Source organism: Falco rusticolus, chromosome 3 (assembly GCF_015220075.1).
Source record: "Falco rusticolus isolate bFalRus1 chromosome 3, bFalRus1.pri, whole genome shotgun sequence".
Lineage (NCBI taxonomy): Eukaryota > Metazoa > Chordata > Aves > Falconiformes > Falconidae > Falco > Falco rusticolus.
In genome coordinates, this window is record NC_051189.1 from 56,218,932 (window position 1) to 56,234,266 (window position 15,335).

Here is a 15,335-nt window from a genome sequence, read left to right on the forward strand (position 1 = left end):
ATACGTATACTAGGAAACAAACTGCCCACATAAATTTTCCCAAAAGATTCAAAGAGCAGTGGAGCATGTGGCTGTGCCTCCACAGCAGAGTGCACTGCCATTCAGACACCTCAGCAGCAGCATGGCTGCACTAGTAAGGTATTTTTCCTGTGGCAATACTCTTCCAAGCAGCTAGGTGACCAAAGCAGACCACGCCATTAACAAGGCCATGAAGAATTTGGGTGAGCTTGACTTTGCACAGCACTTCACTGAACTGTGTAAGTGTATACAAAGTGCCTACGTAGCTGATAGGATTTCATCTTACAGAAGCATCTATCTTACTACAAGGTCAAATAATTTACTCTTAGTAATCTGTTTTTTATAATCTTTACTAAAGAATTAATTAGCCTAAGTAAAGCTGAGAAATGAAAGAGGCTTTATTTATGTTAAAGCATTTAAGAAGCTCTCTCCCTTCATAACGCCTGCTATCCAATGACTCCCACGTCAATGTACAATTTCTGAGTTCAGTTATCATAATTCTATATACACAACTCACACTTGCACATACAAGTAGATGTTTATATTTATTAGTACTTGTTATGTTTGACCACATGCACAAAGATGAGTGGAGGGAACTACAGATGTCCTTTGGGAGACTTGCTTGTGTCAACACACTTAATGAAGCATGAGGTTTAAATCAGACCTGCTGGTGCTGCTCCAAGGTAACTGACATCGTACATTGCCAGGTCAGTGTGTCTACGCTGTGACAGCTTAATAGCAAGCTGTTGGAAAAGATTAGCAAGCAAAGAAAGAAGGATTTGAGATAAGAAACTTCCAAGTAAACTGTTGGTGGTGGTAGTTAAGAAATAACGTCCGAGCTATTAACGAGGAATAATCTTATCTGTCAGTCTCCTGTGAGCATAACTGTTTGTTTCAGAGATTAGAAGTTTTTTAACTAAACAGTTTAAAATGATCATTTTTGTCCAGTGACTTGTAAGCTACTGCTGAGAAGCATGCACAGTTACATACAAAGGGAGGAAGAAGTAGGCCTTCCAGTCTCCCATCACAGGCGTGGATGGCTGGCATTTAGGTAAGACAAGCATCTCTCTTATTTTTACAGTCCTCTCCCATGAGATATTGCGAACCCTCTGGGCAGGCTGAATAATGCTTTGGCTTGACACAACTAGTCACAATATTCACCCCTTGTCAGAGGCAGCTGGAGAGGAGAACTGCTCACGCAGAACACAGCAGACACAGTTGGTGCTCCAGGGTCTGTAGCTCATTATCTCCCCTGAGAATGGAAGAATTAAACAATTCCATCTCAGGGAAGGTGAAAGCCTGAGTCCTGAGACCAGAGTGATACGCCTGGAGAGACCACAGAAGAATCAAGGATACAGTTTACCCTGGGACCTTGACACCAACCTGTGCGGCAGGATTAATGTCCATATACTGATGGCACTGCTCACAGTGATGGAACGTATTGTAAGCTGCATATTTAGTCAACATCATAGACACAGTCTCCCTTTTCTTAGGTTCCTCTGATTTTGTTTCTTTGCTTGTTTCTGTGCACAAAGAAAAGAAGTAACAGAAATTTTATGAGTGTTAAAAAACCAGAGACTGTGATCCCAGTAACAGTTGTAAAGAACACACAAATTGTTTTGTTCCATGTCATTTTGGAGATGAAAGGCTCTTGTGAACTCATGTATTCAGCTGATCCAATAAAAACTGTTTCTTTGCAGGAAAGTAATCCTAAAATCTCTACAATCTACTTACCTTGTTTCACTCTTGAAAGTTGTTCTGTGTATACAGGACTTATAGTTCTGTACTTGGGGTCATGTACACTCAGGTCAAAAGACATTTTGCTGAAGATCTCAATGTCTGGCCAGTGGTCATTGGTAGACTGAGTAATTTCACTGTTTTCTGTATGATCTGCAACAACACACTTCAGGTAAGCAGTACCAGATACCCACTGAATGATGTTTACGTGATGTTTGCCGATTTACAGTTGTACAGGAACTCACACAGGTGCACACACACACACAGACATATCTAAACATCATAAATATTACCAAAATTGAAATTATAATCCACACAAAGCCATTTCAAAGAAATTGCAATTCTTTAGGAACTGTGTCCAGACAAAGTAGCCTCATCAATATTTTTCTCCTCTGACCCTCATCAAGCTGCTCAGCTATCATTCACTCTGGTTTAAGCATAAACTGCTTGAATGAATAGTCCTATCTGTGCAGAAGATACAGGTGTAGTCTCGAGCCTCTCTACGTTCAAATGAGGAGCACTGGGTAAATGAGAAGCAAAAGCATCCGAAGGTAGAAGGATGAAAGCAAGGAGAAAGAGGCTGTATAGATTTATGAACCAGTAGCTGGTGGTACATGATAAAGGCAGTAAAAGACACTCTTGTTACAGAATGGGATGTGGCCAGCAAGGATCAACTAGAACTTCTTTGCTTTGATCCAGCTGAGGTAAATCTATAAAGTAGAAAATCAAGTTTAAGTAATGGGAACATTAGAAAGCAGTGGCCAAACAAAACAGCCTTGGACTGCAGCTTGAACATGAGTCAATTCAGTTTAAAATGAGCTGGAAGAACACACAAAAGTAGGTGTTTAACTGGGTTTTACTGATTTTAGAAAAGCAAACTCAGGTGAAATTAAGGTTGGGTCTACAGACAAGCACATGCTCACCCTGTGCTGACTGATGCAATAGGATGTGAGCCAGCAGCAGTTAGTGGTCACTAACCTCACCGGCACCATGTTATGCTCAAATTAACATATGCCACCGGTCAGGTGAGGCATAGTAGTTTATCCATACAGACAAATTCTGAGAAAGCTTGCTCTGTACGTCAGCTGGTTGGAGAAAACCAGGGACTTGCCTATGAATGAGACTTGGACTCCTTAGAATCGCAGTTGCCAAACAACCACTAACCAGCACACCAAGGAAAATAAGAACACCGGGAGGAAGGGGCTTCAGAGGGACTACATCAAAAGGACACTAAGAACGAACTAAGTCCATGAGGAATGGAAAATCTCACCAGTGAATTAAGTTTTGTCTTAGATGTCAACAAGTGTGAGACAAAATAAGCTTTGCCAAACGTCAAGCTGAGGTAGACCTCAGAAAAGTTCATGAAAGCAAATAATTTTTGTTGCTGTATCACCTCAGTTATATAAATCAAAATCATTTTTTCATTATCTTTTTATTTTGACAATTATGTTTTCAAGGAAATAAAAGGTTTACTATAAGCCAAGATGGAAATAAAACCCTGAAAGTTTGATACACACTCAAAACAGAGAGAAAGAATAATCTCCACGCCAGTTTTCTGAAAGAACAGGTATGTGAAATCAGGTAGGAGGCTGATTTCAGTGCAAGCATAGCACATATATTATCACCATTTAAGAGGAGACACAGTAGTCTACAGAGCTCTGGGGTCATTACTTTGACCTTGGTAATATTCAAAATCTGGGGAGGGTGAAGAAAATAATTAAAGATGTTGAAGTAAATGAAAAATGTAAGAAAATGCAACATGGGTTGACCAAAGGAATCCTGTCTTACTTTTAGTACACAGCTATGATATATCTATTTCTCTCAACAAAGGAAATGCAACACATCTTATCCTTCTGGACCTAAGTATTTGACATGATACTATATAACAAATTATTAATACAGCTGAAGAAAATGGAGAGAGTGAATGACCTTTACATTTAAAAAATTGATTAAACAGAAGATGGCAGCATGTAACATTGTAAACATTAAGGCAGGTTGAGATTACCAATGAAGTTAAAAGATCAGTAAAGGGGCATACTGTTGAATATTTTCACTAATGTCACCAACTGAAAAAAAAACATATAGGCTTAAGTTTGCTGGTGGCACGCTCTAAGAGTCACTGTCAATATGGAGAAGGGATCGATGATCATCCAGAAAGAATTCAGTGCCCTTAAAAACTGTAATGACAGAAACTGGGTGATATTTAACAGAAAAAATACGAGTCATATGTACAATCAAGGAATAACAACAAACATTTCTGCAGCAGGCTGGGACCGCCTTGACTGGAAATTACTTTGTTGCTGAGGAACCCACAAGTACAAGGTACCTATCAGTGCCAGTGAAATGGGAGAATGGAAAAGACCAGTACAATCACAGGTTTCATCAGTCATGGGACTTTCAGCGTGGGTGGGGGAATACACAAGCCGTTGTACACTAGATTGGTTAAACAACTTGCAGAATACCACATTCAGTTCTGGTTACCCATGTACCAGAAGGGTAAATTGAATATAGATGTGCGGGAAGAGCTACTAAACCAATAAGGAGAATAAAGAGCCTGTAATTTGTGAGGATCCTGTAAAACGACCTAGGCTACCCAGATGAACACAGAGCGGGCAAGATTGCTGCCTGACTACACCACAGAAGTAAACATTAAAGAAAAGAAAAAGTATTTTCATTTAGATCAGTATTTTCTTTGGTCTTAAAAAGAATGTTTGTAATTGGGACAGGAACATCTTTGGGCTGGAGAATAAAAATATTTTCAATCATCTGAACACTATGGCTCTGGAAAAGCATTCCAATAGAAGTAGTGGGAGCAAAAAAGCCACAACCAACCCCCCCCACCCCCCACCCCCCCCCCAACCCAAACTGCTCTTCTTATGGAGTTCCATGCATTCCTGGCAGGGGTGTGACATATTGCTGTGATCACAACAGGCCAGATGGCATGATGCAGAACTTCTCTTAAATTTTTATATTTCATCCTATGTTTCTGGAGTACTTCAGTTCATATAATAAGAGAATAACAGCCCCCAATGCTCCAAATCAAAAGGATTATTTTTTTTTTTTCACTTAACAACACTTTCTGAGCAGAAATGCAGATTAGCCTTTTCAAAGGTTTGACAACTACATTTTCAGGATGCCAGTCTAATGGTCATGAGATCTATGCACCACAGAGTTATCTTCACTACAAAACCACAGTTATGTAAAGAACACCCTGAAGAGGACTAATTTTTAAAAGGATTTGTGCTTCTGCAAGCAAAGTTCTGCCACAGCAGTTAACGGATCTGTGCAACCTGGCAAATGAGCACAAATCCAAAGACTCCCGCTCCCCTTTTTCCTCAGTGTAACAACTGTAAACAGCAGACAGAAGGCAGTCTTAATGAAAATTGGTATTAAATTTGTAAATAAACATAAATAATAGTGATGTTTTGGCCAGAAACAAAATGATCTTAAATGTTCTGTCTGCTTAAAAGTAGCCAGTGCTTAAAAACTAGCAAGGAGAAATAACATGGGCAGATGTTGCCCATTTACAGTTTTGTGTTCGCTTTCATTTTAGTGGTATCTGAACATATTGATCCAAAAATACATTTAATACTTCTAAGCTAAGCTCAATATAAAATTTCTGGTTTTATTAACCAATATTTAAATATATACAGATACCTACAGTAAGTCTAGTTACACGCTAATGGACAGGACAAGTGGTGGGTTTAATTTATAGTCTTTCCATGAGCCTAAAAATTTGTCACTTTAATACATAACAGAGGCTCTTTATAATGCATATTAAGAATGACTACTAAATACTTACTGGCATTAATCTCTTCTTCATCATACACATCTACTTCCAGCAATCGAATCAGCATGCGGAAGAGAATCCTCAGGAACTGCAAGTATGAGCCAGTCTTTCCCACCTGAGCCAGAGATGGAAAAAAGTCCAAATCCCAACTCAGACTAATACAAAGGGAGAATACGTTTCAGATAAATGCCCTTGGGCTTAACCCATTCTAGCTCTGCCTGAAAACGTAACAAGATGTAATATTCCTCATTATGCCAAATAGCGTTACAAAATTGACCTGTGAGCACAACCCGGCCCGCAGCCTGTGTCACTTTTGTACGCAGGGAGATTGGCAATGATAACTGCTTCTCTATTGATATGAGCATGGCAATTTTATGCCCAGCACCATGTATTTCACTTAGGCTAAAACATGACATACAGCATCACCTTTCCTCTCCTTAGTGCTTCCAAGATGGTCTTAACCTTAAAATTTGACTGATTTTTGACCTCGAAACACATCACTGTGTGCAACCTTGCAGGGCGCCTTTAGTGCACAATCTGCAGTCCTCATCACCAGTCCTCTCATCCTGCTAATAAGGCAAGAGGAAGGAACTGTTCTCTTACTTGCGGTGGTCCTGTCAAAAGCAGCCGCCTGGGGTGAAAACTCCTTGAGCCAGATGCCTCACCCTGATTGCTGAAGTCTGCGTGGTGCTGTCGGGCTGTTGTCCACTGCCTGTAGTAAAGAGACTGCTCTTCACTGTTCATGTTCTTGTGAAGCAGAGGCCTCAGAGAGCTCAGCCAAGACACATCAGCATGAGGCAGGAGGGAAGAGGAGGAAAGCAAATTCCCACTTTTCTGTGAGCTCAGGAGACAGTAGGCAGCTTTTGACAGGATGACGATGCGCGGCAGTGCAGCACGGAGGGCCTTGCTGTCTTTGGCCGAATGGGCAGGCCACTGAAACGTCTGGGAGACTGAAGACAGTGATGGTAGTTTTGAAGTGGTGCTGCTCGCCATCTGGTTACCCAGGGAGTCGCATTCTTGTTTCAAGGTCTCTCCAGCTGTGAAGCTGGGGTAAGTTCCGTCATCTACTGAGCTGTGCACCACAGTCTGAAAGTTAATTGATGGTGCTTGCTTCTGAGATTTGTCTGCAGCACTCGAGGAGCTCACGCCGTTGTCAGCCAGAGAACCTGGGGAAACAAAGAGCAGGCAATGATCAGACACTGACTGACATCAGAAAATCATGAACTTATTTGCTCTATGAGACAATCTTTACATACAAATACTTCTGTTCAATGCGTGCTGCTGTGGCTTAGGTCGGTTTTTCTCCATAGAAATTATTAACATCCATCTGTCTCTCTTGCTGGAGAGGCAATGGCCCTTCAGCTAGGGATCAGAGCCCAAGCACAAGTGTCCCAATCCAAGTCTCTATGTTAACTATCATTTCCCATCTGGGATTTGGAATTTGATGGTACAACCTTCTCAAATTCAAGTATAACACACTGCTATAAACACAGATCAATTTGACCTTCCTTTCTATGGAGAATAAAGCATTCATTTCACTGCAACTTTAATGTGAACTGGGCTATACTCCCTCCTCCATACCAGTCAGGTTTAGTTAGTGTATGGGAAGATTTGGTGCATGGCAAAGATCCAGTTCAGCTCTTCTAATACTTCAAACTCATAGTGAAACAAAGGGAAGGACTCAGAAGTGCCCAAGGAATGCAAGGAAGGGAAAACTTGGTGGAAGATGAGGCTCCACTGATGCCTGAAGAGGCACTCTGTTGGTGTTGGCAAGGAGGCAAATATCCATCCTCATCCATAGCTACCCCTGCAGTTACAGAGCATATTTCTATTCCTAAAATTTTATACTATCCACTTCTTCTCTGATTTTTAAAATCTTTTCAGGATCCACTGGACAAAACTAACAACAAATGTGAAATGTAAGTTTAAAAATGAAATTCACGAGGGACCCATAGCTATGGCATACCATCCTTCCATTGCAACACCATCCCCTTTTAACTGTAGGCAAGTAAATTGCTCGCTGTGGAAAGAATGTGTTACTAATATTTCAATGCCTAGACTGCAGCAGGATACATCTAAGCAACTCATGTTTGACTAAACATCTCAGTGTTTGCATTCAACTCCCAATGATGCAGAAACAAAGACTTGTTTTTCAGACCAACAGCAGAATAACTGACCTGAGGTTCCAGTGACAGCACTGCTATTACTCTGGGGTCGGTCCAAGTCTATCAACAGCTCATCAGAGTCATTCTCACTACCATTAGCCTTCTCATGCTCCTTCTCACTAAGGTGAAGAGCTACAATAGGCCCTCGAATTGCCTCCTTGGAGACGTAGCAGCATGCCAGGCCTACTTCTTGCTCTAAGGCAGTCCGAGTTAAATAGCTTGAGTCAATTAGTCGAAGATCACAGTATTTCAATGACCTAGAAAACCCAGCCCAAGAAAAAAGGAAGTGTTGTTTTCTGTGACTTTGAAGAATACTCCCTATCTTAATTGTTTATTAAATATTTATGAACAATTTTATTAGCCAGTATCTAGTAACTATATATGTGTGTGTGTATATATATACACATATATATATAAAATAATAAAATCTAAAATTATTTTTAAATATTCATCACATAAGTTAGGCTCCTTGGTACTCTGCACAGACATTCCTTGACCCACATAGTAGCTTTACTTTTCACAAACTACACATTCCAAAATTTTAAACTGTTCCCAAATAAATTCTTCTAAAACACACTTTTTTGTGAAAGAATAGCTAGATGGTACCAAACCACTTATCCACCCCCCAACTTATCTAAACACGTCAGGGCACAATCATTCTGCAAGAGTAAAGACAGCACCTGGGGAAAGTTTCTCCCAGAGGGTCTTTGCCAGTTAGAATAACAATGCAAGGTAGACCTTCCAAATCCTGATAGGTGCGAGGAATCCAGTCATCCTGCTCATTGCCCCTCCAAGCCTGTGAACAGAGAAAATTCGAGTTACATCTAAATGACACCTTCTAAACCTTCACTTGGGTCTTTTTCCAGCTGCTGCTTTTGCTTGTATACAGGGTTTCCTCACTCAACAGCCAACAGGAAGGAGCCCTTAGGTACAGGCATGCATTTTTTCTGGAAGCCAACTATTAGCCAAGCATTAAACACAAAGCAAATGGTTGTATAACATATGTTATTCAGTGCTGGAATCATACACCTGGTATTAGCGTGGTCTGTCAGAGAAAAACGCAATTGACGCCTTCAGTTTCAAGCTGGCGCAGATAAAGATTCTTTGAAATTCACGTAAAGCTAAAGTAATACTCCACTTCAAGTGGAGTATGAAAATGATTCAATACATCTCGCTTAATTATTCTATATAATGAAGTTTATATGAAAGAAAAATGTTTTCCCTTTCACTGGGGGTAGTCCCACAAGAAAGGACTCCTTACCTACAATCTACCAAGGCTCAAGACCACAAAACGGTATCATTTTCCCTTAGCACTGGAACGGCTGGTAGCACCAGTTCCGTGTCCTTACCCCTCTCAGTCCCCTTGGTTCAGCAGAGCTTACTGAAACTGGGCTGAGTGCGCATTTGTGTTCTCTGTGTTGGATGCAGCCTCCTAAAAACACTGCTCTTATCTTCAGCAATACTAGCTTTCTCGCTGTGTTGCACGGTGCCCAGACTTTCAGATGATACAGGCAGTATTTGATCAAGGAAATGGAAGTTAAAAGGAAGTAAAGCTGAAAGACTCAGAGACTCTCACTTAGAAAGGAAACAAGCCATTCTATCTCTACAAACACTGAAATTAAAAAATGCAGGCTCCTATCCAGCCATTCCTGTCAATACATTATGGATACCACCAGGAAAACTGGCAACACAGCCTCTTAGATCACTGACCAGCCAAGACAGGACATCAGCAGAGAAGCTCTGTCCATTTAACCCAGAGACTTCACATTTCCATGCTGATCAGATAACATTAAGGTCTCTCCAGACAAGGAAACTAAGCCTTAGTGTTTACAGAATCGTCAAGTATCTGAGCTACAGCATATCACCCTGCTGGAAAACCACTCTTTTTCCTTCTTTCTTATTAATAATGGACAAAATCAGTTCTGGAGAAGACTTATCTGGCTGAAGCACAGAATCTACTTTGCTGAGTCACAACAGCAAGCCCAACCACTCAAACTGCCTATTAAAAATAATATATATATAAAAAACTCTTCTCAGCACAGACGTGCAAGACAAGACACAGCTCTTTTGACAGAGCAACAAGACTTATGCAAGCTTTGTGGAAAACACACCTCACAAGAACAACCCTTTCTTGAATTCCCTCTTGGTTCTTCTAGTCTCAGCCTGTACCCTTGATCTGTTCTCTCCGTACCCTTCCTCTTCCCCAGAAAGACCATGTTTTATAAGTAATCTTCTCAGGCAGTTAAAGGGAATTGAGAAGACAGCAGATCAATGACTCAGTATGCCATTTGACCTTCTGAAAAATTCCACTGAAAAAACCCTATGATTATTTTTATCTTAGCGCTTAGGAAAAGCACCATTTGGAATAATATTCCCCTTTTCTGCTATGGCTCTATTCTCTTTCCCCGGTCCTGATTTCTTTCTCCTGCTTATTTCAGCATCCTTTATGTAACATGTTCACAGAAAAAAATTATTTCTCCAACTACCTAACAACATCTATTGGCTTAGTAAAGCAGCCTCAGCAGCAGAGATATATCTTCTGACTTGGCAAGGTTAGTCTAGCTGTGTGTTACCCTGCCGCTCCAACTACAGAAGTTTCTGCAGAAGTGCATGGCTAGAAAATGTAATAGAGGAAGACAGGTACAAAGCTGATTTTCTTTCTGCTAGCCTAAGGACTTAAAAAGAAGCCCAAGTGCATGGGGCTTTGAGCTGTAAGCTTGCATACGGAGGATGTATTTTTTTACCATCTTACGCAGGAGGTGCAGAGCTGCAGCCCTCAGGGCTACTCACTTCCGAATGCCTCCCAAACAGTTTGATTCTTGTTACGTGACAGCATGCCTTGTCAACAAAATAGTTATTTAGATGATTTTCCATCTCTTCTTTCTTTCTGTACCTCTGGGTGTGCCATCCCCCTTAAAGCCTGGCTCCCTGATGGAGAGGAACGACCCATCTTGTTGGCCAAAGGGTTTGGCTGATAGAGAGGGGAACAGCCCAGCTACAGCTGCAGAGGCAGCTGCTGACCTTCCCTGCCCAGCTGTGGCACCGCAGACGCGGCTAATGCCCTCTTAGGGAGAAGCTAAGTTAAATAGAACTTTCCACTAACAGCTATAAAGTTTCCCTCACTGCCCCTGAAAAAGGTCATGATGAAGTTTCATCTCCCCTGCAACTAACAGCAGTTATTGGTGGGAGCAGCATTTAAAGCCTCAACCTCACCAGAAAGCACTCAGTAGCCTCATATTGCTCCCCCATCCCTAGATCAAACAAAAAACCAAAAGGGCATGGGTGCTCGTAGTGGGAGCAGGCAGCTCTCAGTTCCACGCTTGCTTTAGTCCTCCAGTTTCAGTACTCCACCTAACATCAGGAGCCAAGCCAAACAGCACAGAGACTAAATCAAAATTGTCTGCAGTAATCCAGGCTCAATGGTAGGTAGCACAGCTGATGAACTTTATTGCGGGAATCAGTTGCCCAAACATATGCTCACACCATTTCAGATACCCCGCATTATCCCAGGCACCAGACTAGCAGGTATTGCAGCCCAACGCAAGACTCACAGGTGACCTTCATCATTTTGGACTGCCACTGAGACAACCCACCTAAAAACACACTACAGGCTTATCTTTGGGCAACTGAATTCTTCTCACTCCCTTCATACGCATGTTTCAAAATTAGAGTGGTTTTTTTTTCTAGTCACCTGCAAGGATAGAAACAAGTCCAGAATCCTGCAGCTTTCTCTACTGCAGAAAAGCATCTTATGTTGTGGGGGGGAGGAATAAGAATTATTTAGAAGTTTTTTCATTCTCTGTCTGATCAAATTAGTGTATTCCAGATCAATGGCTACTTTTGTGTATTTACCTGCACAGCTTCACTCTCAATCCTGACCTGCTCTAAAAGCCTCACAGGCTGCTCCAGCAATGCGTAAGGGCTGCAAGCCTTTAAAGCAATGGCCCATAAAGAGGATCTCGCAGGATTCACAGTCCAGAATGTTTTCAGGTTGGAATTAATGGGTACCTAACAAAAGCAGCAGCACAGAGCTGTTATCTCACATGTCATTTTTGCCTTCATGACTACTACTTTCCTCTCTTCCCTCTCCTGCTGCAGACAAGGTTTGAGAAGCAGAGGTGGTAGCTTCTTTAAAGGACATTTTATCTGCTTTTGGTTGTAGGCAAGGTTTTTAAGAAAGGCTCACAAAATTAATTCCTTTTCTGTGTGGTTTTGAACTCATAGTAGAAACAGAAAAAATATCTCTCTGTGAGACTAGGAGCAAGGATCAGGATTGATAACCAGTATTACTTTCAGGCTGGTACCTAAGGCAGGCAATCTGATCCCCTTTGCTTAATGCAGTGGGGTTAATTCAGGAAGTGGATTTGGATACTTGAATTGCACTCTTATAAATCCATGCAGAAGTTTAGCCTGGTGCATATATGGTGGGCAGAAGAGACTTTCAACATGCAGTGGTTTGAGAAAAGAAGTCTATGACAAACAGCATACTTTACCAGTTATCAAAAGGGCAGAAGATGGATGGACAGAGCACACAACACGGTAGACAGATAAGTTGGTGGAAAGAATTAGCGTGTCTAAGGAGATCTGACCTCTGCTTTCAGAGATTCAGAGAGAAATCCTATCAGACATTATTCAAATTTAAGAAGTGAGATAACATCTAGTGTTTGACTTTATGGACCAGTAACAATATTGAGAAACTCGGAACAAACCTGTAATTTATGTTCATCAAAAGTACAGTATAATTCCATGGAGACAGGTACAGAACACGTACCCTTTTCCTATAGAAAAATTAATCTGTAAACATGTGGGAGTAAGCATAAAACATGTACAACAGTCAGATGACTACAGTGGGCATACAAACAAATATTTAGTTTATGCTAACCTTCAACCGTGTCACAAAGTGTTTCGCAACAGTAAGCTCTGAGGCAGGATTCCCGAGGAGGATCTCAAAACGATACTGCAGACCTAGCTTGTCTCTTACTTCTTGTAACCTCTCCTTGGCCAGCATGGCTAGCTGCACAGACGGCACCCTTATGACAAGCATGTGGCCGCAGCCATTCTTATTCTTTCCTGGAGAAGTGATAAGGTCATCCATTATGCTGAGTGTTTCGGGTGTGCTGTGATCTCTTAGTGAGGCCATGGTTGTGAGAGCCATCAGAGCTTGGGAATACTGCTGAATGAGAAGGTAGCAGCGAATCACCATGCTGTGTAGCCGGGGGTACCTTTGAGGAGATAGTTTTGTGTTAGCACACGCAAAATCACAACAATGCCTGAAAAACTGCCAAAACCCAGGACTGTGTGGTAAAGGAGTGCCTATTTTTTTTCAGTAGTGCTCAAAGAATGAAACCTTCAATTTTCATGAACAATAATTTTGCAAAAAATCTGTGTTTTAAGTAAAGGAACATAGTCCAAATGCAGAAAAGCCAAGTCTGTGCTCAAGTAACAGGAATTATAAATGCCTGTTACCCTCATCTGGGCCAAAATTTTAGCTGAAGAACTTCAACTTGAGGGAGATAAGGATCATCTCAGATCCAGCTCACTCCAAGAGCACAGGCTAACAATTGCTTTGCTGTCCACAAGTTTTTTCTGCTATGAACTTGGAATACCATCACTGCTTCAAGTGGTTTGTGGGAGAAGTACTTCGTAATTCCACGTCTATCAAACTTCTCACCAGAAAGTTAGACTTACCAATAGGGATTGCTAGCTCTAATTCAAATCTGAACTTCCATTTTGCCTTTTAACTTACATAGCCAATGTTTCTTTCCCTCTCATTACAGCTACATGCAGTGACAACAAATATGAACTCACAAAGCAAAATGCTAAGAAAAAAAAATATTAAAACCTACTCAACCAAAAAGCACTCAATTTCTAGACATTTCCCACAAGTTCACTCACCACCATAATACAGAAAAAAATTATGCTATTATGCCTTGAGTGCAGTCTTGCACCACAGAAGTCCAAGTGACTAAAATAACTAAAAGTTCCAAATTTCTTTGGTCTCTTTCTTTAGTAATTTAATAGACGATATGGGATCCATTTGAATAAAGTTTTGTGTCTGTTTTTAACCAGTACATACAGTAGCTCACTCTGTATACCCTAAGCCAGTTGTTAAATCAACAAATTTTAAAACACTTTTTACTCTTCCTCCTCCCGTAAAAGCACCCACTACACCTTTGCCACTAACACAAAGGGAGCCTTTCTTAAAACACAAAAATGTCTGCAATGTTTTCAGACCTATAAGCTTGTGTGGCTCACCCATGCAGGTGGAATAACCCAGTTTCTCGAAAAGAGAGGCTAAACTGATAAACTGTGATGCAAAAGCATATCCTGGCTCCAAGGTTCACCTCCTTTTAATTTCTAGTCTTATCCTAATCTCATATCCGGGTAGTATTTGCACATGCATTAATCCTCGTTCATCCTTTTCCCCATCCACATTTTAAGAACTGAAAGACAGCAATAGTGACCACTATCTCTTCCATTAGACTTGACCAGAAAGACTAGAAGCCTAAAGAACTGACCTATTAAGATTGGCCAACCTTATTATTATCACATTTATTACTTACATACTTGTAGCAAATAATAAATATTAAGGGTTAGTGATATAGTTATTTATTTTGCTAATTTAACACATTTTATATTGTATATTTTACTTAATAAATATAGACACATTTAAAATAATTACATTGACCTAAACAAAACAGGAGAAAACAGTACTGAAGCCAGAACAATCCTGTTCTGGTAAAAATGAACATACAATGAGAAGTATAGCCTGAACTGGTACAATGGATCTGTCCTGCTGATGCTGGAAACAACAGTATTGCCTTCATTCCTGTAATGCGCACATTTAATTATATCTTGGATATATGCTGTGAAAGTAGCTTTTTTTAGGCAGCTGCAGGGTACTAACAGGCTCTGAGCTGCAGGAACAAAAACCATAGCCAACTAATGAAATAACAAAAATTACTTTTTTGAAATTATGTCACTTAACGGGGCCACTATGGACAAGTCTGTTGGCAGTTTCAACAAGAGAAACACCAGAAGTGGTGAGGTATGAAACCCTTGGTAACTTCTTAGCTTAGTAAGGGCTAAGGCAAAAGAAGAGAGTAGCACAGCTGAGCCTGCACTGCTGTTGAATGGGCCTAATCTCTTCTATAAACAAATGAAGGCTATCCCCTCCTTCAACAGCACTAAATCTGTTCCAAAAATAAAAATTGCACATACTCCACAGATTCCAAGATGAAAATCAAAGGTCATCATACCTTCATCCGCCTGTGATGTGGCTCATAAATATATCTGTATCCTTAAGAACCCAGTTAAGCAGAATCTCAAGCTCCCATGTTACTACTTACCTTTCTAAAAGCGTGTTGACCATTTTTTCAAAGGTTTCATCACATCTCAAAAGGGGACTTGTGACTCCCCATTGGAGAGATTTGCTGTACTCATTCAAACCAAAGTACAGCTTGTCTTCACTTGCTGTGTCATCCTGTTCCACACAGAGATAGCAAAAACGTAAGGAAAACTGGAACCAATTTTAATTTCTTTTGTCATTTAAAAAATAAATGGAAAATAAGTGGAAAGTATATACCTAACCGCAGTATCATTTATTTTCATTCATTCTCCCTCAG

At 40.7% G+C, this 15,335-nt stretch overlaps 1 protein-coding gene across 13 annotated transcripts in view; it reads right to left on the reverse strand.

Moving 5' to 3' along the window:
• GREB1L (GREB1 like retinoic acid receptor coactivator) overlaps positions 1–15,335 on the reverse strand; it is a 144,599-nt gene that overhangs the window by 11,380 nt on the left and 117,884 nt on the right. For all 13 annotated transcript variants that reach the window (XM_037380175.1, XM_037380176.1, XM_037380174.1 and 10 more), the window contains 8 exons: positions 15,060–15,193; positions 12,593–12,932; positions 8,391–8,506; positions 7,723–7,967; positions 6,149–6,711; positions 5,558–5,660; positions 1,753–1,908; positions 1,402–1,541 (listed from right to left, as the gene is read on the reverse strand). In XM_037380175.1, the coding sequence (XP_037236072.1) occupies positions 1,402–1,541; positions 1,753–1,908; positions 5,558–5,660; positions 6,149–6,711; positions 7,723–7,967; positions 8,391–8,506; positions 12,593–12,932; positions 15,060–15,193 (1,797 nt within the window). The remainder of the gene's footprint in view (positions 1–1,401; positions 1,542–1,752; positions 1,909–5,557; positions 5,661–6,148; positions 6,712–7,722; positions 7,968–8,390; positions 8,507–12,592; positions 12,933–15,059; positions 15,194–15,335) is intronic.